The sequence below is a fragment of the Juglans microcarpa x Juglans regia genome, chromosome 4S (assembly GCF_004785595.1).
Source record: "Juglans microcarpa x Juglans regia isolate MS1-56 chromosome 4S, Jm3101_v1.0, whole genome shotgun sequence".
NCBI classification, from domain to species: domain Eukaryota; kingdom Viridiplantae; phylum Streptophyta; class Magnoliopsida; order Fagales; family Juglandaceae; genus Juglans; species Juglans microcarpa x Juglans regia.
The window spans coordinates 7,500,937-7,521,562 of record NC_054601.1 but is presented as its reverse complement, the minus strand read 5'-3'; the positions used below and the strand labels follow the sequence as shown (position 1 = coordinate 7,521,562).

At 30.1% G+C, this 20,626-nt stretch overlaps 3 protein-coding genes across 3 annotated transcripts; 1 reads left to right on the top strand and 2 right to left on the bottom strand.

Annotated features, from left to right (window-relative positions):
- Nucleotides 1-978: 978 nt before the first annotated feature.
- On the bottom strand, nucleotides 979-2,886 carry LOC121263124 (cytokinin riboside 5'-monophosphate phosphoribohydrolase LOG5-like). The gene is made up of 8 exons (XM_041165923.1): nucleotides 2,618-2,886; nucleotides 2,316-2,413; nucleotides 2,177-2,207; nucleotides 1,978-2,077; nucleotides 1,831-1,901; nucleotides 1,492-1,635; nucleotides 1,312-1,396; nucleotides 979-1,160 (listed from the first exon to the last, which is right to left on the bottom strand). Exons 1-8 carry the CDS (start codon nucleotides 2,732-2,734, stop codon nucleotides 1,144-1,146), a joined length of 663 nt encoding a protein of 220 aa, XP_041021857.1. The 5' UTR covers nucleotides 2,735-2,886; the 3' UTR covers nucleotides 979-1,143.
- Nucleotides 2,887-15,344: 12,458 nt separating this feature from the next.
- LOC121263113 lies at nucleotides 15,345-16,329 on the top strand. Its single transcript, XM_041165906.1, has one exon. The coding sequence runs from the start codon at nucleotides 15,464-15,466 to the stop codon at nucleotides 16,160-16,162; it is 699 nt and encodes a 232-aa protein (XP_041021840.1). The 5' UTR covers nucleotides 15,345-15,463; the 3' UTR covers nucleotides 16,163-16,329.
- Nucleotides 16,330-16,981: 652 nt separating this feature from the next.
- Nucleotides 16,982-19,096, bottom strand: LOC121263208 (NADH dehydrogenase [ubiquinone] 1 beta subcomplex subunit 2-like). The gene is made up of 4 exons (XM_041166042.1): nucleotides 18,875-19,096; nucleotides 18,255-18,300; nucleotides 18,100-18,162; nucleotides 16,982-17,268 (listed from the first exon to the last, which is right to left on the bottom strand). The coding sequence occupies exons 1-3, from the start codon at nucleotides 18,976-18,978 to the stop codon at nucleotides 18,100-18,102; spliced, it is 213 nt and encodes a 70-aa protein (XP_041021976.1). The 5' UTR covers nucleotides 18,979-19,096; the 3' UTR covers nucleotides 16,982-17,268.
- Nucleotides 19,097-20,626: the final 1,530 nt, after the last annotated feature.

Sequence of the window (20,626 nt, the reverse complement as noted above, 5' to 3'; positions counted from 1 at the left end):
TCTTTCCCTCTGATTATGTCAAGTGTCCAGTCGTTATCATTCGCGAAAACACGCAAAGGCAAATAAAGCAATTAAGTACAATACTGAAACACGTTTACTTTGAGAGGACCTGATAGAAACACGTTTACGACTTCACCATAGAATAATATTATTTTAAAATTTAAATTCAATAAATTAAAACAAAAATAAAAATAACTATTTTAAAAAAATAATATTTTATTAGATAATTGCCAAATAATTATAAAATAGTGATCAGTTTATCATTTCTCATGCTTTAATATCCCTATCTATATGGAGCATTTCTCACAAGAATAATGTTAGATATAAATTTTAAATAGATAAGTTCTATACAAATTTTTTATAAAATAATAAATTTTATTAATAAATAATAAATTTTTTTATATTTTTTTAAAATAATAATTATTTTTTTAAAAAAATTTATATAAAATTTATCTATTTAAGACTTGTACGGATTATTTCACTTCTCACAATCGGATCGGAGTAGCATGAGAGCAGGAAGCAGTGGACTCTGAAGACTGATGAAGCGTGTTCTTTTTGAGTCCACGCGTCCTAACGGCCAGAGATGATTGCATGGATGTCATGCATCATAGTCATGTCATGGCGGCTCTACGGCTACAGCTGGCCGACAGTGCATTTTATTTGATTTATTTTTAAAATTTTTTAACACTTTTAAATATTTAAAAATAAATTTATCATATTATTAAAAAATATCTTTTTAATTATTAAATTAAAAAAAAAAATTCATTGACAGAGTTACCAGCGGCAGCAGCAACATTTATCAGTGATGCTACTCTGTGCCTTTGTGTGCAAATTATATATATATTTTTATTTTAAATTTTGTTTAAATATATTTAAATATTTTTTAAAAAATAAAAAAATATTAATATACTAATAATCAATTTCTTAATTATTAAAAAAAATTAAATATATGAACGGTCAAAATAATGAGATAAAATAAAAAAACATATTAACATTATTCTATATATATATATATATATAATATACACACGAGGGAAATGAATTTTTCTTTTTCCTTATACATTGGATGAATCATTTGCCATTTTCGGAATTTGTCTTTCCAGTATAAAGCCAACGATGGAGCTGCCACTTTTCTTTTAGTTATCAAACCATGGAATCTCCTTATCCATTTTAGACCAGACATAAATACAAAGTAATTGGAAGAGAGAAAGAGAGAGTAACAAAACTGCTTTCTTTCTCTCCCCTGAAATACTCAAACTAAAATATAGAAACAAGAAAAAAAATAAAGTACTTTTAATTAACGAGCAATACCATTCTGCATAAAAGCATTGAGCTCTAACTGTTCAGCCTCCCACTTGGCCTTAGAAATTACCCCATCGTGGAGGGGAACGTATTCCTAATCAATCATGTGATATATTAAATCTATTTTATAATAAAATAATTTTATAAGTTAAACCACACCAATTTATAAATTTTACCAATTAACCCCACCTCGAGTTTTTGAGCAAGCTCTCTGGAGTTTGAAGCAGAGATGATAATACTGCGCTGAGATGGCCTGATAAAGCCATCATCAACCGCTTTGTCTATGAAGGATAGAAGGTGGTTGTAGTAGCCGTCCACATTAAGCAAACCCACCTGTAAAAATTTAGGAAAGTAATGTTATATATAGTCGTTGAGTGTTCAAACGTTGTGTAGTTATTTTTCAAAAAAATAAGATTTATTATTAAAAAATTAATTTTAAAACTTGTATTTTTTTTTTTATAAAAATCATTGTGCAGTGTATTAACGATTATAACTACTATTTTTTTGAAAGCAAGGAAGTCAATTTACAGGCTTGTCGTGGATGCCAAGCTGGGCCCATGTTATGACTTCCAATAACTCTTCCAAAGTTCCATAACCACCTAATCTTATGCATAAAAACCAGACGTAAGAGAATTATCCACTGCTTGAGAGAGAGAGAGAGAGAGAGAGAGACACCTGGAAGAGCAATAAAACAGTCAGAATGGCGGGCCATCTCGGCCTTCCTTTGGTGCATGTCGGCTACAGGCCTGACCTCCCCGACTGTTTCCCCAGTTATCTGCTATCAAGAAAATCAATCCATATATATATATAAACAGAGAGAGAAATTAATTCCTACATGAGGCTCATGTAGATATATATCTATATATATATATACCTCTTTGCTCATCAAAGTCTTGGGAATGATTCTGCGAAAAGAACAAGCTGTTATTAGCACATCGAAACGAGCATGAATATGGAATATTACGGACCCAAAAATAATGGATGAAAATGTTGCAGATTGTACAGCATAGTACCCAAGCACATGTCCACCACCACGGTGTACCTCCTGAGAGACTAAGCCCATTAATCCTACGCTTCCTCCTCCATAAACAAGATCCAACCCCCTCGATACCTTCCTCGAGAAAAACCAATTAATCAGTAAGTACAGCACCAATGAAAAAAGGCTAGAAATTTTCAAACCAAAGCTTAATCTGTTCACCCTTATATATATATATAGAATAATTACAGGCATAGGTAGGTAGCTAGAAAGATTAATGAAGAACCAAATACAAAAGGCCGGCATGCACTTTGAACAGTAGATTATTTATATGTATACCAGTTCTTGGCCTAGTTCCACCGCAGCTTCACGGTAGCAGTCTCTTGCGCCAGTGCTGCTCCCACAGAAAACGCAGACTTTGTTGAACCTTGACTTCACCAGCTTCCCGGCCTGCATCTCTCCCGGCAGCTTGAATCCCGATCGATTTAATTTGTGGTTTTTTTCTTTTCTTTTTCTGCCTTTTCCCTGTCTAGCTACTTATTAACTCAGCTGAGAGCATTCATGATGAGATCATTTCTAGAGTCGTGCCTCCCATGCCAATAGCGAAAGGATCATATATCTATAGATCGAACCCCACAGCAAGCTCGAATTTGTTCGGTCATCCGTGGACTCCTTTAGCGCCACGTGTACTTAGGAACCCAGGAATCTATTGCACGACAAAGATACCCGGAATCTTCTCTTTCTCACACACACAGAGAATGTGTTGTGAAAATTTAGGTCTGGTTTGGATTTGAAATTCTATATCTCATCTCATATTATTTTAATATTTAAATATTATCAATTCAAATACTTTTCAATTTTTAATTTTGAAATTTTTTATTTAATTATTACAATTTTTTTAAACTTAAAAAAAACAAACAAAAAAAATTCTGACTTTTTCAAATTTTAAAATAAAAATTAAATTAAAAAATTATATTATAATAATATTTTAATTTATAATATTTTTACTCAATTTTTTTTTTCCAAAATTTCATAAAACATCTCAACTCAAATCATTTCATTACTATTCACAAATTATTTGACTACTATTCATATATTATCTCATTATTCAAATCATGCAGCCTTAATCTTTGTTGTGTGCTCTTCCAAGAATAATTATATATATATATATATATGCATTATGATAAATGATATTTGTAGCTCTAAGATGTACAAGCTTCACGTATTCTATTTGAAAAAAATGGTGCTACGTCCACTGCTGGGAGCTACCATTAGATATAATTGTTATTCTTCTTTTTGTTGTCTTTTTTTCCATGTATTTTTTTATACTTTTAAATATTTTTTAAAAAAGTAAAAAATACAATATTATTAAAAAATATTTTCCTAATCACTAAGTAAAAAGAAGAATTAAAAAATAAAATAAAAAGTTTTAACAGTAACACCGAACTGTAAGAATCAGTGATGAGAATATAATTTTCCTTGTTTCTGCTAATTATTTTCATGTGTTTTTTTTACATGTATTTTTTTAACATTTTTAAATATATATTTTTTAAAAATAAAATTATAACATTATTAAAAAACAATTCTTCAATCACGAAGTAAAAAAACAAAAAAAAAAAAGAAAAAAAACAAAAACAAAAACAATGCAAGTAGCTCCCAGCGGGAGCTGGAGAGGGACGCTTGGCATTTTCCATATGTTGTTTTTGCAGAGACGATCGAATTAAGGTGGTCTAATCCTAATCGACATAAAGCAAGCCCTTGATGGAGACTTTGAGCTCCAGATCATCAACTTCGATCGAAGTACGGTTTTGAATGCCAAAGGCCAAGATCGTCGATCGATCTCTCTCTATCCAAATTTGTCAACCAGTACTTACCACGCAAAACGACTTTAAAACTTAAAAGTAGGTAGTGCAAATGGGGAAGATAGACCGGCTCTTGGGAGGCAGCTTGCGAAAGACGCATTATTTTGTACATCATTTAGTTGTAATATTTAATTGAATTTAGTTTAATTTTAAATTAAATTTAACATCTAAATATTTAACTCTTGAATTATTAAGCTTATCTCAATGTAAAATCTCTTTACACGTGAGAATTACAATATTTTTTAACTTAATACATCTTTATACGTGAGACACATTACTTTTTTTAATTTCTTATAAAAAGTATTAACTTCATTTTAACATTCAAACACACTTTAAACTCAGTTTAGATAGGTCCCACATAATTCCCTCTACTACTCAACTCATTAATATTCATAAAGAACTTAATTCAGCTTATCTCAGCTCAACATTCAAACGTAGACTAAATATTTTAACCACAAAAAATTTTTATAAAATTAAATTTATAAAATGATGTGACTTGATTACATGATACAATCAGATTGTAAAATTAATTTTATTATAAAGTAGATTTACCGTATTATATAAAATCATATCAATTTATAAATTTATTATAACTGTTGATGTGAAAACTTTTTACATTAACTATGCTAATATATATATATATATATTTTAAATTATAAATAGTGCGTTAATACCTCAATTTATATACACCAAAACTCATTAATTTACCCCCTCATTACTGTACGGACTAATTGCTTGCTGGCCTCTTTCATGACATTGCATATAGTAAACTACTATATCTGTACAATGAACTTTTTTTTAATTCATTTATATGCCGTTAGTATGATATATATAAATTTAAAATAATATTAGATACATAAAAGTGTACCAACCATTCTTACATATTTAAACAAATAGTACAGCTTATTATTAAAAAGTAGTTTACTTATTTATTTAGATCTCATATTAAAGTTTCGTTTGGTTACCTAACTCCTCTCAACTCATCTCAACTCATCATTACAACTTTTTCAAATTTCAATATAAAATATAATAAACAATTCAACTTTTTCAAATTTTAAAATAATAATAATATTAAAAAATAATATTCTAATAATATTTTATCATCTCAACTCAATTTACTTCAACATCCAAACACAATCTAAACCTCGCTTCTATCCGTACGTAGCAGCAGGAGTTCCGTACTTTTAGGCCCGGTAATAGGTTCGGAAAACTAAAGCTAAGCCTGCGTTTAGATGTTGAACTGAGTTGAGTTGAGTTGAGTTAAGTTGAGATGATAAAATATTGTTAAAATATTATTTTTTAATATTATTATTATTTTGAGATTTGAAAAAGTTGAATTGTTTATTATATTTTATATTGTGATTTAAAAAAAATTGTTGAGATGAGTTGAGATAGATTTAGTAACCTTTTCTTTTGGATCATCAACTCATTTCAATTCATCGTTATAATTTTTTAAATTTCAATATAAAATATAATAAACAATTCAACTTTTTCTAATCTCAAAATAATAATAATAATATTAAAAAATAATATTCTAACAATATTTTATCATCTTAACTCAACTTAATTTAATATCTAAATACAGCCCTAGATTTTTATTAAGGTTGTTTTCATTTTAAAAAGTAAATTAAATAAAATTATTTTAATATTAATTTTTACATTCCATTTTTATTTAAAAACAATTCCAATTGTTTGCCAAGTAAAATTATTGATTAAGATTTTATACTACCTTTTCAACTAATAACCAATTTAATCTTTATTAGAAAATTGTCGATTTAGAGAGGATATTATCAAATCTAGTTTTAAAATACGTGCATTAGACTCTTAGGGATCGTTTGGGAATATAATTGTTCTTAAATATTCTCAAATTTAACTTTTTCTCTCTCATTTCTTAAAATCTAATAAAATATTTTAATTCAAATTATTTCATTACTATTTATAGATATTCTGAAATATTTTTAGTATATAAATGAGCCCTAAAAAAGCAATTACAATCAATATTGTAAATAAAGTTTTATAAATAACCTACACATTTGGAAAAAAGTAGGTCCTTGCATTTTCAAAGGATCATACAAAAATTTTTGATGAACACTTGAAAATAAAATTTTGATATTTATAATTTTTACATTATATATTAAATTAATAATAAAAAAAGAAAAATATATTCTTAGAAGGAGAGTACTTGAAATAATTATTATGAGGGAAGCTTTTAATACTAATAATGACATAATATCAATTTAATACTTTTGCTAATTAATTTTTTTAATTAGATTCTTTTCTTTTAAAAAAATTATACTTAAAAGACTTTTTTTCGGAGCTTCTTCCAATAGGAGCATTAGGCAATTGACTAATTCGTCTAATGGATGAGCCGGCCCTGGTACCTCTTAACATGCTCTGGCCTTTTGCAACAAAGGCGCATCAAAGCCGACAGAAGTCCTTAAACATTATTACCTTTTAAATTTTAGAAAAATGATAAATATATAATATTTTATACAACACTTTATACGATAATATTTTAAAATTAAGAATATTTTTATAAAATATCTTATAAAATTAATATCATTTTACAAAAATACTCTTATTTTATAATGTGTTGTAAAAAGTGTTGCGTAAAGTGTTGTGTGTTTATCACTACTCTTAATTTAAATCCATCAAGATTCAAGATCAAACAAAATTAAAATAAATTCAAGGAATAATAATGTTTTCTTAAACTAAGAATAAAATCTTATTTTTAATATTATTATTATTTTAAAATTTAAAAAAATTGAATTTTTTATTATATTTTATATAAAAAATTATAATAATTAAATAAGATGAATTATTTTGTTTATTTTCACAGATGAGATGAGATGAATTGAGATTAAAATTAAAAATTGAATAAAATATTATTAGAATATATTTTTTTAATATTATTTTATTTTAGAATTTGAAAAAATTAAATTGTTTAATTTATTTTATATAAAAATTTTAAAAAATTATAATAATGAGATGAGATGAATTTATAATAATCGTGAAAAAACAGACTATGTTTAGTGGAAGACTATCCCACCGACAGAGTAAAGGTACAGTAGTACGTACGACATTTGAGCCTGTCTTCTTTCTTTGGATTCCATTATTGGCTGAGTGGCTCTTTGGTGTACCTCTTACCTGGAAGCCCTTAAAAAAAAATATAATATAAATAATTATATTTATTTAATTTTAGTTAAACTTAAACGTTTGCGAGATAGAATGATTTAATATATATATATATATATATAGTATTAAAGCAGCGTTCTGAATTTGAATTCTCAATCTATACTCTAATTCTTTTAATTAAATATTTTATATATTGGGTTGATCAAAGAAGAATTTGGTTCAAACGTGAGAGGTATTAAAATATAATATTGAGCAATGATATCTGCATGACATATTTAAAAATGAGGATATATTTGTAAAGTGATGTTATTTTTATAAAATATTTTATAAAATAACTCTTATTTTTAAATATAATTATATTAAATATTGTAAAAAGTGATGTGAATTTATCATTTTTTTCTTATCGTTAAGATAAAAATATATAATGGCAAATTATTCTCGTTAAATCGGTAAATTATAACCTGCAAAGTTTATATTTTCCCTATTTTGCTTTCGACTTTCTGAGCCGGCTGCTTCAAAATTTCAAAGTATCATGTTATAAGTGGCGATATTTCTCCACTCCAAACACAGTAGAAGGAATAAAAAAGGGCCCAGTCTTTGAATTCTAATCCCCTGATCTCTTGTCGTATAGTCTTTTTGTGAATTTGTCAAACCGAAAGAAGCATTTTAAAGAGCCAGTAATCTCCGTGGAAGTACACTGTAGAAAGGCCGACATGACGTTTGATTATAACAGTAGTAGTACTACATGCATGCATGTTCTTGTTAATTTGGGTATCTGTGGGAATTAATTAAGCATTTTTTTCGTGGATTGCAGCATCAAGAAATAAGCACGATCGATCATGTGTGAACATATAGACTTTAAATTAAACACGTGTGTATATATATATATATGTGTGTGTGTGTGTGTGTGTGGGCGAGCGTGTGTGTGTGCCTAAAAATGTTGACTTTCATATCGTCCACAAAACAACTGCTTTTTTCTGTGTGGTGATGACCTAATTCCTTGATCAGTTCGCTCGCTTTGACTCTCAAGAGTTTGAAGGCTCGGACGGCAGTCTAGAGAACGACATATCATCGGAGATTACTGCGCATCCAATACCAAAGATGAACTATATATATATACCAAAAGGTTGCACGAATTAATGCTATCCTCATGATCTATTTTCTCATTTTTTTTTCCCCCTTATGTTTAGATAATCAATCAATGCACGCATGCATTTCCTCGTATAAGAGAATACAAAAAGAGCGTGTGCAACTTCTTCAAGTATTATAAATTTGAAAGAAAATCATGATCACCTGTTATATGTTGTGCCGTTTAGAATCCAACTACGCATGCACGTACAAGTACCGATTGAATTTCTTAATTAATTAAGCAGGAATTATCAAGAAAAAGAGAGAGGCGGGATCGATCCATTCATGTCTCTTGATCTCTTCGTGGTGGTGGCTTTGTTTTTGTAGGAGAAAATGGGTGATTCAATCACACCGCCTTGTGGCGGAGAACAGAGTTTTTTGTTACGAATTTATTTATTATCTTGATCAGTACTCGTATTTATATGTTATATGTTTAAATTCTTTCACACGTCAATCGCTTAAATATTAGTAATTATTGAAAATATATTACTTAACAAATATAATTAATAATATGATTAAAAACGATTTATTAATTTATTTTTAGATATTGCACAACTTCCACGTTCTTTGAGAGCTGGCTTGTATAGGTTAGATAAAATGGGTATGGGCGCTTACGTAAGGCGTAGATCATTGTGATATTTTTTTTTTTTTTTTTTTTTTTTTTTTGGTTTTTATGGTTTTGTTTGGTGGGAGAGTTTGGGTTAATAAAGTTATGGAGTTTAAAACTAAGAATAATGTTCCCTTTAGTGCAACATGCATCATTGGTGATAACTCAGGAGTCCACTTCTACTAGCTAGCTAGTGAGAAATAACAGCAAAATTAAGGTGAAAGAGATTTTTAAATAAAGATTCGTTGACTATGATCTTAAGCTACCGGACAATGCTACAGCCCCGGCTGGGGGCTCCGTCTAGCATTATTCTTTCAAGTGTTTTTTTTTTTTTAAGTTATTTATTATATAAAATTTTTAACACTTTTACATATTTTAAAAAAATAAAATAAATTTAGAACATTATTAAAAAACACTTCTTTAATCAGAAAGTAAAAAAAAAATTATTAAAAATTCTATATTTTACTTCATAATTAAGAAAATATTTTTTAATAATATTATGAATTTTTTTATTTTTTTAAATATTTAAAATTATTAATAAAATCTATTTAAAAAATAAACTAAAAATAAATATACAAAAACATACACACTAATACAAGCGATAGCTCTCGTTGGAGCGAGACGCGGCTTAGCATTTTCCTAAGCTACCTATGTAAAGTAGTCTTGAATTTATACAAGACGCCATGCATGCAACAAGTTGAAATTGTTGAAAGTTGGAATGTACGTACGTCGTCGATCGGGGACACGGGGCTATACATATAAGGGGGCATTGAATCAATGATCACCTTAAATTTATAAACTGCAAGTTTTACCATATCTATTTGTTAAGGTATTGTTAAGGTGTGTTTTGTAATCATCCGGCTAAAGAGAGAAAAAGAGTTATTTTTGGCCCACGATGAAGATGTAGGCCTCGGTCGGAGTTGTTTGGGGCCCATGAGGGGAGCCCGGAGTGGCGGTATGGTGTCTGTATATACATCTATTATAGTAAGTGTACGTTTGGATACTGAGATGATATGTGAATAGTAATAAAAAGTAATGATACAATATTGAATGATAATGAATAATAGTCAAGTGATTTCACATGATCACTTCACTATCTAAGCATAGCCAAAATAGAAAATAAATATAGCAAATATAATTAGAGAACAAAACACATAGATTTACGTAGTTCGGTACTGGACTTATGTTTATGGGTCATTTGGGGTACAAATTCACTATAAATGAGAGTATATTACAGTCTATCATGATCTCTCATAACTCACTATACAATTGATAAAGCTGAAATTATCTGGAGGTTGACTAAACTCTCTCGAGTTCCCCCAAAGCGCCCTTCAATATAGGGCTGAGCACCGACTGCTTCGGAGTCGGAGGGCCCAACCTCTGACTCCAACTCCGACTCCGATTTTGTTGGAGGTCGAATCCGACCTCCGACTCCGACTCCGAGATGTAGAGAATCCGCTCCGCCTCCGACTCCGACTTGTCGAAGAGGAGTCGGATTTTTGGACTTTTTTTTTTAATTTTTTTAACTTCATATTTGACTCACTTTTTTAAAAAAAAAATGTAGGCTTTCAAATTTCAATTTTCTCAAAATTACAATCCAAACTTATTAAAATGTTGATTATAATAAAAAATACAACTAAATAAAACAAGTAACATACTAACATACATTCAAAAATTAAAAATAAAAAGAAAGTCATATTTTTACATGTACTCCCATCATCCATGATTCCATATCCACATCTAACTAATCACTACAATAAACAAATGCACCTTATACGAAATGAAGATTAAAAAAAAAAGGCACCGTATAGTTACTATAGTATACTATTATAATTACTATGAATCTATTTTTAATTATATATATTATATATATATGAAGATTCATAAAAATATATGATATATATTATTATATATGAATATTAAAAAAAAGGACACCGTATTCGAAATGAAGATTCAAAAAATAGTATTACTATTTAATATATAATATACTATTAGTCTATTACTATATCTTATAGTATAATTACTAATACTATAGTATCATACTATTAGTATGTTAGTGATTTAATATTATATATATATTAAATCTCTAATCTCTTATACTTGATATATAATATATATATTAATATATATAAGTATTAGTAATACACTAATAGTATTAGTATTAGTTATACTAATAGTTATATTAGTATTAGTTATTATTAATACTATATATTATACTAATAGTGATATTAATACTATATATAGTTATAGTGATTAGTATAACTACATTAGTATTAGTTATAGTGATTTAACATAACTATATTAGTATAAGTAATAGTGATTTAGTATAACTATATAATATATTAGTATAAGTTATAGTGATTTAGTATAGATATAATACTATAAGTTATAACTATAGTCTATAATAGTATTAGTATAAATATTAGTATTAGTTATAGTGATTTAGTATAACTATATTAGTATAAGTTATAGTGATTTAGTATAGGTATAATACTATAAGTTATAACTATAGTCTATATTAGTATTAGTATTAGTTATAGTGATTAGCATAACTATATATTAGTATTTGCTATAGTGATTTTAATTTAGTATAACTATATAATACTATTAGTATAGATCACTATACTAACTATATCATTGATAGTATTAGTATACCAATACTAGTATATCACTATAGTTAATAGTATCATATAGTAATATTGTATTAGTAATTAATACTATAGTGATTTATATAGTAATTTATATACAGACTTAAGGTGGATTACTAATAGTATTAGTATTAGACCATAAATCTAATTAATATACTAATATATATTAGTATTACTAATGTATTTATCAAAATGAATATGTTGAGAATTTATTAAGTCAAAAAATATAATTAATAGAAGATATTGTTATATAAAAGTTATATGAATAATACTTTAGTTATTATACATTGGTATTATAGGTTATTCTAAATTTATAGATTAGTGTTTATCCATTAGTATGATGTTATTATGCATCTTAGTGTTTATGCATCTTAGTGTTTATAGTATATTATATATACATTAGTATTACATTTTATTATATTTATACATTAGTAATTTAGTATTACAACTTATATGTAACATGGTAGTAATATTGTAAATTTGTAATAGTATGATATTTACATATAGTCATATACTAAACTATTATTATTTATTAGTTAATTTAGTCTATATGTTATAGTATAAATATATTATTTAACTAGTATATTATTGAGTTTAACTAACTATATAAGATATAGTTGTATAAAATTTAAGTGATTAATATTTAGAAAAATACATATATTTTTATAAAATATGTATAAAATCAGAGGCAGAGGCGGAGTGTCGGAGGCGGATCGGAGCAGAGCCGGAGTCGGTTCATCAATGACTCCGACTCTGACTCCGACTCCGACTTGTCAGAGTTGGAGCGGAGCTGGAGCGGAGTCAGCTTGTCAAATTTTTGCTCAGCCATACTTCAATATCTGATCTCAAATCCCTTTTTGTTAAGCCCCTATTAGTGGTTGGTAAAAAATTGGCTTTATATCGCTTCCAATTTTCCTCCTGTCGCTCCTTTTACTGCACATCTGACCATTTCCTCTCTTTTCCCTCATTTTCCGTCATTTTCTTTCTTTTCCCCCTAATACCTTTTTCCTTCCTTACCTTTAGCCCCTCCTTGTCTTTTGTTTGTCTATTCTGATGGCACCTCATGGGCTGGGCTGGGGGCTCCACATGGGCTAGGAGATTTTATCCATTCCAGTATTATTGCTCGCTCTAATCAACAAGTAGTAGTAGTCAAACACTTCTACCCCACTTCGTAAAATCCGAATTAATAATGTAGACGTACAACTAAGGACAACCGAAGGTCCAAAACATATGTTATGTAAGAATAATGATATATACAAGTTTTAAATGTATAAGTTTTGTTCAAAAATTTTCTAAAAAAAAGATAGATCTCACCATGAAAAAGTGTGAAATGCTCAATTTTTCTTGGTGGGATCTACTTTTTTACAAAAAAACTTGTGCAAGACTTGTACAATTAAAGCTTGTCCATATCATTTCTCTATTATGTAATAAAAGTGTAAGAAGCAATCGAGTAGTTGCTTGTCCCGCAACTTTGGCTCTACAAAATGCATTGTCCAATTGTCTGCAATATATATATATATATATAGAGAGAGAGAGAGAGAGAACTTATATGGCAAGATGTATGGCTAGTGTTAGATATAATTCGAAGTGGGTCCAGCCCATTGAGAATCTATCACCAAGAAAGAAGGGACGGGTAAGTTGATTGTACAAGGAAAAAACAACATACCGCAAGTATAAGTTAACACTCCAAAGAAGGAAAGACACATATATAAAGGGGGGAATCTCCTCAAATTTTACACAACTTCTTTACATACAAAGGCTCCTCAGATTTTCTCTCTCAAGGGAAGCATCGTCTTCAACCTCCATAAAACCCTAATTTCCGTAATTGTTTTGAGAGATGTATGAGGTCATGAGAAGCTGTATAAATCATCAAATATAGTGGATTTTACCCCTAAACGATTCGTGGATGTAGGCCTTTATGCCAAATGTTGTAAATCTTTGCGCCTCTCTTCATTTATGGAAGAAGCCCCCTAAAAAAAATATAGAGTAGAATTTTTTTAAAAAAATATATATACCCAATAAAAAACTTTAATTAACTCAACGAGAATGAGAATATAGACAAGATCAAATAAATATTATATCATTATTAGTTTTTAAAAGTATCACATATAATAATTATTTTACCTATTCTCCTTTGAAGAATACACTTCTTTTTTCTCATTATTTGTTTAATATATAATTAATGTGAAAATTATAAATAGCAAAATTTAATTTTCCAATATTCATAAAAGGTTTTTGTATAATCCTTTGAAGAGGCAAGGGCCCACTTTTTTTCAAATGCGTAAGTTGTTTATAGAACTTTATTGACAATAATGATTATAATTATGTCTAAGGGTTTAAAGTACTTGTAAAACTAGATTTGATAAAATACTCTCTAAATAAAAATTTTTCTAATAAAGATTAAGTCAGTTATTAATTGAAAATGTAGTATAAAATTTTAATCAATAATTTTATTTTACAAAATTATAGGAATTATTTTTAAATAAATTTATAATATAAAAATAAATTTATTTAATTTTACCTAAAAAAAAAAACCTCACTCAAAATTTTGGCCTTGGGCCCGGAACGTATTGAGCCGACTTGAGTTCAACCATGTAAGATAAGAGTTAAAGTGAAAGCTAAGATCGAGTTTGTATCTAATGATCCGTTTAACACAGTGGCCTACAAATTCCTGTCAAGTTTTTAGTACTGGAACTTAAGGTTTGGTCAGGAGAAATAGCTAGATCGATATTGTAGTATGTACAATTCATGTCTCTTTCATTCATTTTAGACCATTAAATTTAGACAAAAATTTAGAGATATTTTTCCACGTTAAACTATATAAAATTTGTGTCTCATTCATTTTTCATTAAGAAGTACTACAATTATAAAGAGATTTTGTAGAAGTAAACTCGCAAATTGTCATGACGATGATGTGATACGTTAGATATACTTTACAATAAAAATAATTTTAGAATTTGATTATGTACTACATTAAGTCATGTCAGTTTATAAATTTACTTTTGTAAAATTACTTTGTGACCAAATATTTCTCTCTCATTTATTTATTTCATCAGACCTGCATGGATCCGCATAACTAGAGTAAGTACCACTGTCTTCGTCGGATGATAATCTGATCATCAACCATTCGCCACAGCATAAAATAAAGACATTAACACAGTGGATTTCTAGCTAGTGTACACTGAGGAAATATCTACGAACTTTCTGCAGGATTTCCTGGAAGCTCCGATCGAATTATCCTCAATACAATGCGGATCTTAGATTCCATGTCGTGCACAGAGAAAACAAAACGTTGCTACTCTCTAGCTTTCATATTTTTCTTCACGTACATGAGACTACTCTCTAGTAGTCTCCAATTTTTTTTTTTTTTTTTTATTTTGCAAGACATCATGTTGTCTTCTTTCTAAATATATATATAAAACCAGGTTGGCATGCACCACCCTTTCTCGTGCGTGTATCTTGGGGGGACTAGTCCAATCGCCAACAGCATTATCTTAACAACTGCGCACATTGCCTCACTATCTGCCTATCATTGGAACGTTCCTTCGTACTACTTCCTGTCTTATTAGCTGTATCCAGTTGTACCGAGGCGTACGATCAAGGACACTTCATGCATGCACGGTCCTTACTCCTTACTCCTAAAGACCTCAGATCTGATTCAGGATTTCCTGTCTTCCATAGCTTTCTATATATATAAGACTTGAAATCCAGGAATGAGCTGCAAAAGCTTCTATCTTCTCGTTCCCAGAAACCCTTTTCACAATCACATATCTTTAGTCTTCAGTTTTTGTTTTTCGATCTAAAGATGGCACGACCAAATTTTGATGCTCTTAGAGACTTGCACAACTCTGCCAATGACCTTCTTCACTCACCCACCATCCAACGAGCTCTTCTGCACCAACGTCAAGAAAAATGGGTTCATGAAGTCTCGGAGGCATCTTTAAGGATGTTGGACGTGTGTGGCACTTCTAAAGATGTTCTTTTGCTCGTCAAAGAACAACTCCAAGATCTTCATTTCACGTTGAGTAGGATATCATGCATTGGCGAGCCGGATATAGGTAGCAAAGTCGCGGCTTATAATCTGTACAGAAAGAAGTTGAAGAAAGAAACATTGAAGTGTTTGAATTCACTGAAAGGGATGAAGAACAAATCCATTATTATTGCTTCGGACCTCTCAGCAATAGACGACAACCTTAAACTAGTCGTGGATGTGCTAAAGGAAGTGAGAGAGACTACTGTTTCTATGGTGGAGTCACTTTTATCTCTCATTTCCATACCTTGGCTGGACAGAAAATCATCAAAAGTGTCTTTTGCTTCGAAGTTTGTACGCTTTAGTGGCCAAAGTTTTTACGATATTTACGATGTGATGGCTCTTCAAAGTGCAAATAAAAGATTGGAGGCAGCTGAGATTGCCATTGAAGATCTTGAAGCGGAGTTGGAGTACATGTTTAGGCGTTTGATCCAGACTAGGGTTTCACTTCTCAACATTCTAACAACTTCATAATAGCTACCTACCTAGATCTAGATATTGTATGTAACACTGTGATCCGAAATATTCCATGTTAATTTGGTGTTCCAATTTTAGGGCTTGCCTTGCCCTGGCTCACCAGTACTACTTAGGGTTCAGTACAAAACTAGCTAGATATATATATATATATATATTAATTGACATTGTTTAATTAATTCAAATTTATTCTATTCTTTTTCCTTCCCACAAAATGCTTCTGCATGCAGAGATGTTTGCAATAGTACATGATTGAAAACAGATTTTCAAGCCGGAAGTTTAGACTAGTACAGTATACACTTTGTACTTGTCATCTTAATAGAAACCATATATTATTTTATTATATAATTGTCAAGTTTACCAATTCTGAAGCAGGAAACCCAAGCATGTTACCGTACCAGCCCAAATCACTTCGATTATTGGAAAATGATTTTGTGTAGCACACCAGCCTGTACAGGGTTCAGCCGAAATTGGTTGGAAAAGGCAATAAATACCACACTTCTAACGTCCTGAGGTCCATGTTTCCAATGAAAAGGCAGCTATAATTATCATTACGCGCGCAGCATGAAATTAATTTGAGTAAATATCTAGAATATCCAGTCCTCACCTCAGTACGTATCACTGATTTATTTTTAGATATCGATGGCAATTATTACTGAAAAAGGAGTGGAAGGTTTAGGTACGTACAAAGTGAAAACAACCATGGGGAGAATTGCATCCCCAAATAATAAATAATAAACAACGAAGTGAATTAAAATGAATTGAATACAATAAGTGAAACAATTGATATTGTTTTGGGCAAGAACGATTCACTGTGGATGGAATAAAGCATGGGAGCTGCCACTGATGCTCCAAAATATATCACAAGAAAGGGTGGAAGGCCAGAAACATGACACGTAAAAACCAAGAGTTGTATCCATGCTTACAGAATAACAAGCTCACATGGAGTTTTTAAGTTCCAACACATCATGTCCACACATCATTTCTTCACAATAATCACCTTATTCATGAAACAGAAATAAACAAAGTTCACTCGAAATTTGTGCCAAGAACCCCATCAACAGAATTCATAGCCTCTCCTTTCGGCTCCCTGGATGGAATGCAGCCTGCAGGCAATAACATATGAGCATGTTTTGGTCATTTTATTTTGCATCTTGCAATATTAACAATATAGTTTCTTGATAGAAAGGCAGGGTAAGATCCTATAGCATTGGTCCATTGCAACTCATTTGTTGGCTACCTCTTGTCTAAGAAGAAGGTCAATATTACCTCACAATTTAAATTATTCTACTTCAGCTGCAAACTCGCGTACAACTCATTCACCAATAATTCAAACATTATCTCTCTTATCCTGGAACAGAGATCAGGAAAATATGATCTTCTTTACTCAGTGTTGCACATATATATAATCCTCAATATTAGAAATCATATCCAGTGTGGACATCCTTCAAAAATAGGCTCCCCCAATCTCCCTGAGCAGCACAATATTTTTCGGGACAATAGGCTCCCCCAAATTTTCAGCACAAAATTAGCCAGCATTAATAAAAAAAATAAAAAATCTTTTCCACAACAGAAGTTTTAGCAACCCTTGCATTCCAGATGTGAGGTCTTCAAGAAATTTGTGAAGAATTTGCAGCTTTTTCTTAATGGGATGTTAGTGATGCCATATTAAAACAAAATTTAATTGCTACCCCACGTGCTTTCGATAGTCTGTAAAAACAAAATCTAGTCAATAATTAAGGACATAAAGATCTGTTAGTATATCTGGACTCACCAAACAATCAAATGACATCAATAGGTTATAGGAGTCCCTCCATTAGTTTCTAAATGAGTAGCAAAGAGGTGATCAAATTATTTGTTTGAGCAGTAGATACAGCATTTCCTGTTAACCAGTTACCAAAAAACTTGGTATCTAAACACAGAAAGATAAAGGGTACCTAATGTTCATGCCTGTGGCCATTAGAATGATCGTCGTGACCCTCCCATGGATGCCGCCAGCCCTAAAGACAGCACGAAGGAAAAAAGGAACTAGAAAAAAACAGATAACCAAGAACTAAAATACAGAGAACTCTGAAACCAAATTGACTCTTACCAATACTACCGGCCCATCTTGCTTGGCCCTATAGAGCACCCAAAACCTGAAATATCAACTCTCAAAAAATTCATATACTTGCCAGCAAACAAAAGTAGGAAAAACAAAAGATAGTCGTGAAAACCATTTACCACTCTGAAAGACCCATCTATGCATATTATTACTGCCATGTTTTCGTGTACATGCTAATCAGCTAATCTTGTATTCAAATTTAGCTGATTAAAAATCTAATATCTTATGATCCGTTGTCCATTCATAATCTAATAATTAAAATGCGCTCTGAAACCCTTTATTGAATCCGGAAACCCATAAGAATAGAACAACAAAAATTAAATATCGAAAAATGAGCTATCGTTTTCACAATTTCATCCAACCAAATCAAAGAGTTTTATGCTTCCGCTCGAATCCAATGTATTGGCAGATTAAAAAAAACCACATATAACAACGACATTTCCGACAAAATTAAGTTCTTTTCGTATCAATCAATTTCTTTTCGACTAAAAGAACAACCTAGATCTCTGTCACTGACTCGATACATAACCAATTGATTGATGGCGAAAATGAAATTAAGACATTAACCGTAAAGGAGAAGAAAGAAGGAAATGAGCGTAAACACTGACCACATGACAGCGCACAAGCCCTTCCCGGTGAGCGCGTGCCAACGCTTCGGGTGATGCACTGTGAATCCCTTGTACGTCGTGCCCTCTCCATGGCCACCCCCCATCTCTGAATCTCTCTCTGTCTCTGTGAAAGCAAGCCCTGAGTCCGAAAAATCGAAGCCTCGTACCGAGAAAAGCCGCTGCAGCCCGGTCTCGCCCTTCAGACGCACATCTCAGCCGAGTGAAAAATGGGCCCAATTTCATTCAGCCTATTTGGTAAGTCCATTGAATAATGCTTGGGCAGGCCGCGGTACAATCTTATCTCTTAGGTTTGATTTTGTTATACAGATGACATTTATGAATAATAAGATGATTTATAAATAATAGTAAAATAATTTAAGTTAAGATATTTTATGAGATTTTAGAAAATAAGTTAGAAAAAATTGAATTAAGATATTATAAAATTAAAATAAAATATAATTTATTTGTTGAATTGTTTTTTGTGTTTTATTTAAAAGTTTGAAAATTGTAATGATTAGATGAAAAAGTGAAAAATTAAAAATTAAAAAATATTTATATTTAAATTATATTTAGATGTTAAGATAAAATAGAAAAAAATGAGATTGAATGAGATAGTCTCCTAAACCAATCAAGGCCTTAAGCTAAACTTAAATTTAAAATAATGATATTTCTGCATGTTTTTAAAGATAAATATTTTTATTATTTTCACACTACATATTAATATTTAATTTATTATTTTTTATTATTTTATTTAGACACATATTTACATATTAATATAAATATATTTAAATAAAATGATAAAATTGATAAGTCACGTAAGTGGGTGGATTAAGGAATGATAAGTAAATTTTTTTTATTTTTAAATCCGCTTGGAAGTTGAGGAGCGATGGGGTCCTTTTTCACTCATTATCCCGACAGGTGGGACTTTGGGATAACTAGAAGGGAAAAGTCATGAACCTTGGCAACGCCAAACGAAGACCGGCGACTGCATCGAATGGAGGGCCTCACATTCTCACACCGCGTGTATAGTGGTCGGAATGTCATAGCAGCGGCGTCACGTTTCGCACGCGTGTGGCTTAGGCTGCGCCTGACGTAAGTATTTCATCATCATCCGATGCATTTGGCTTAGTTTGAATACAAAACATCTTCAACTCATATAATTATTATAAATTTTTTAAATTTTTATATAAAATATAATAAATAATTTTATTTTATTAAATTTTAAAATAATAATAATATTAAAAAATAATATTTATTTAACTTTAAACATTTATCTCATCTAAACTCATAATCCAAACCTCCATTTAAAAGGAATTGATTTTAAAGATTATTGTAACATACAAAAAAAATTGAGATGGATGATATTAAATTCCCCAAAAACTAATTTCATATATAGCAACGTTTGAATTATTTTATGATTTTTGTTTAATTCTACAAATGTTACCAAATTTTTTTTTTTTCCGAACAAAAAATAGACTTTTTATATGCAATTAAACAGAGAAATGCTTATAATGATGCAGATAGAGGCAATTGAATCAACCTCCAATTAAAGTTTGTACACACTTTGTTTAATTGGTAGCTAGATTCATTTTCGCTTGAAATATTAATGCCCGTTACGTGTACAGCCTACAAAATTTCACCATGACGGCAACAAATTTGATTTGTCAAAATATAAGAATTCGCGTTTACAAAACATCAATTGTAAGAAAAAGTTAAAAACCAGCCGTTTTTTTGCAGACCAAAAAAAAATGT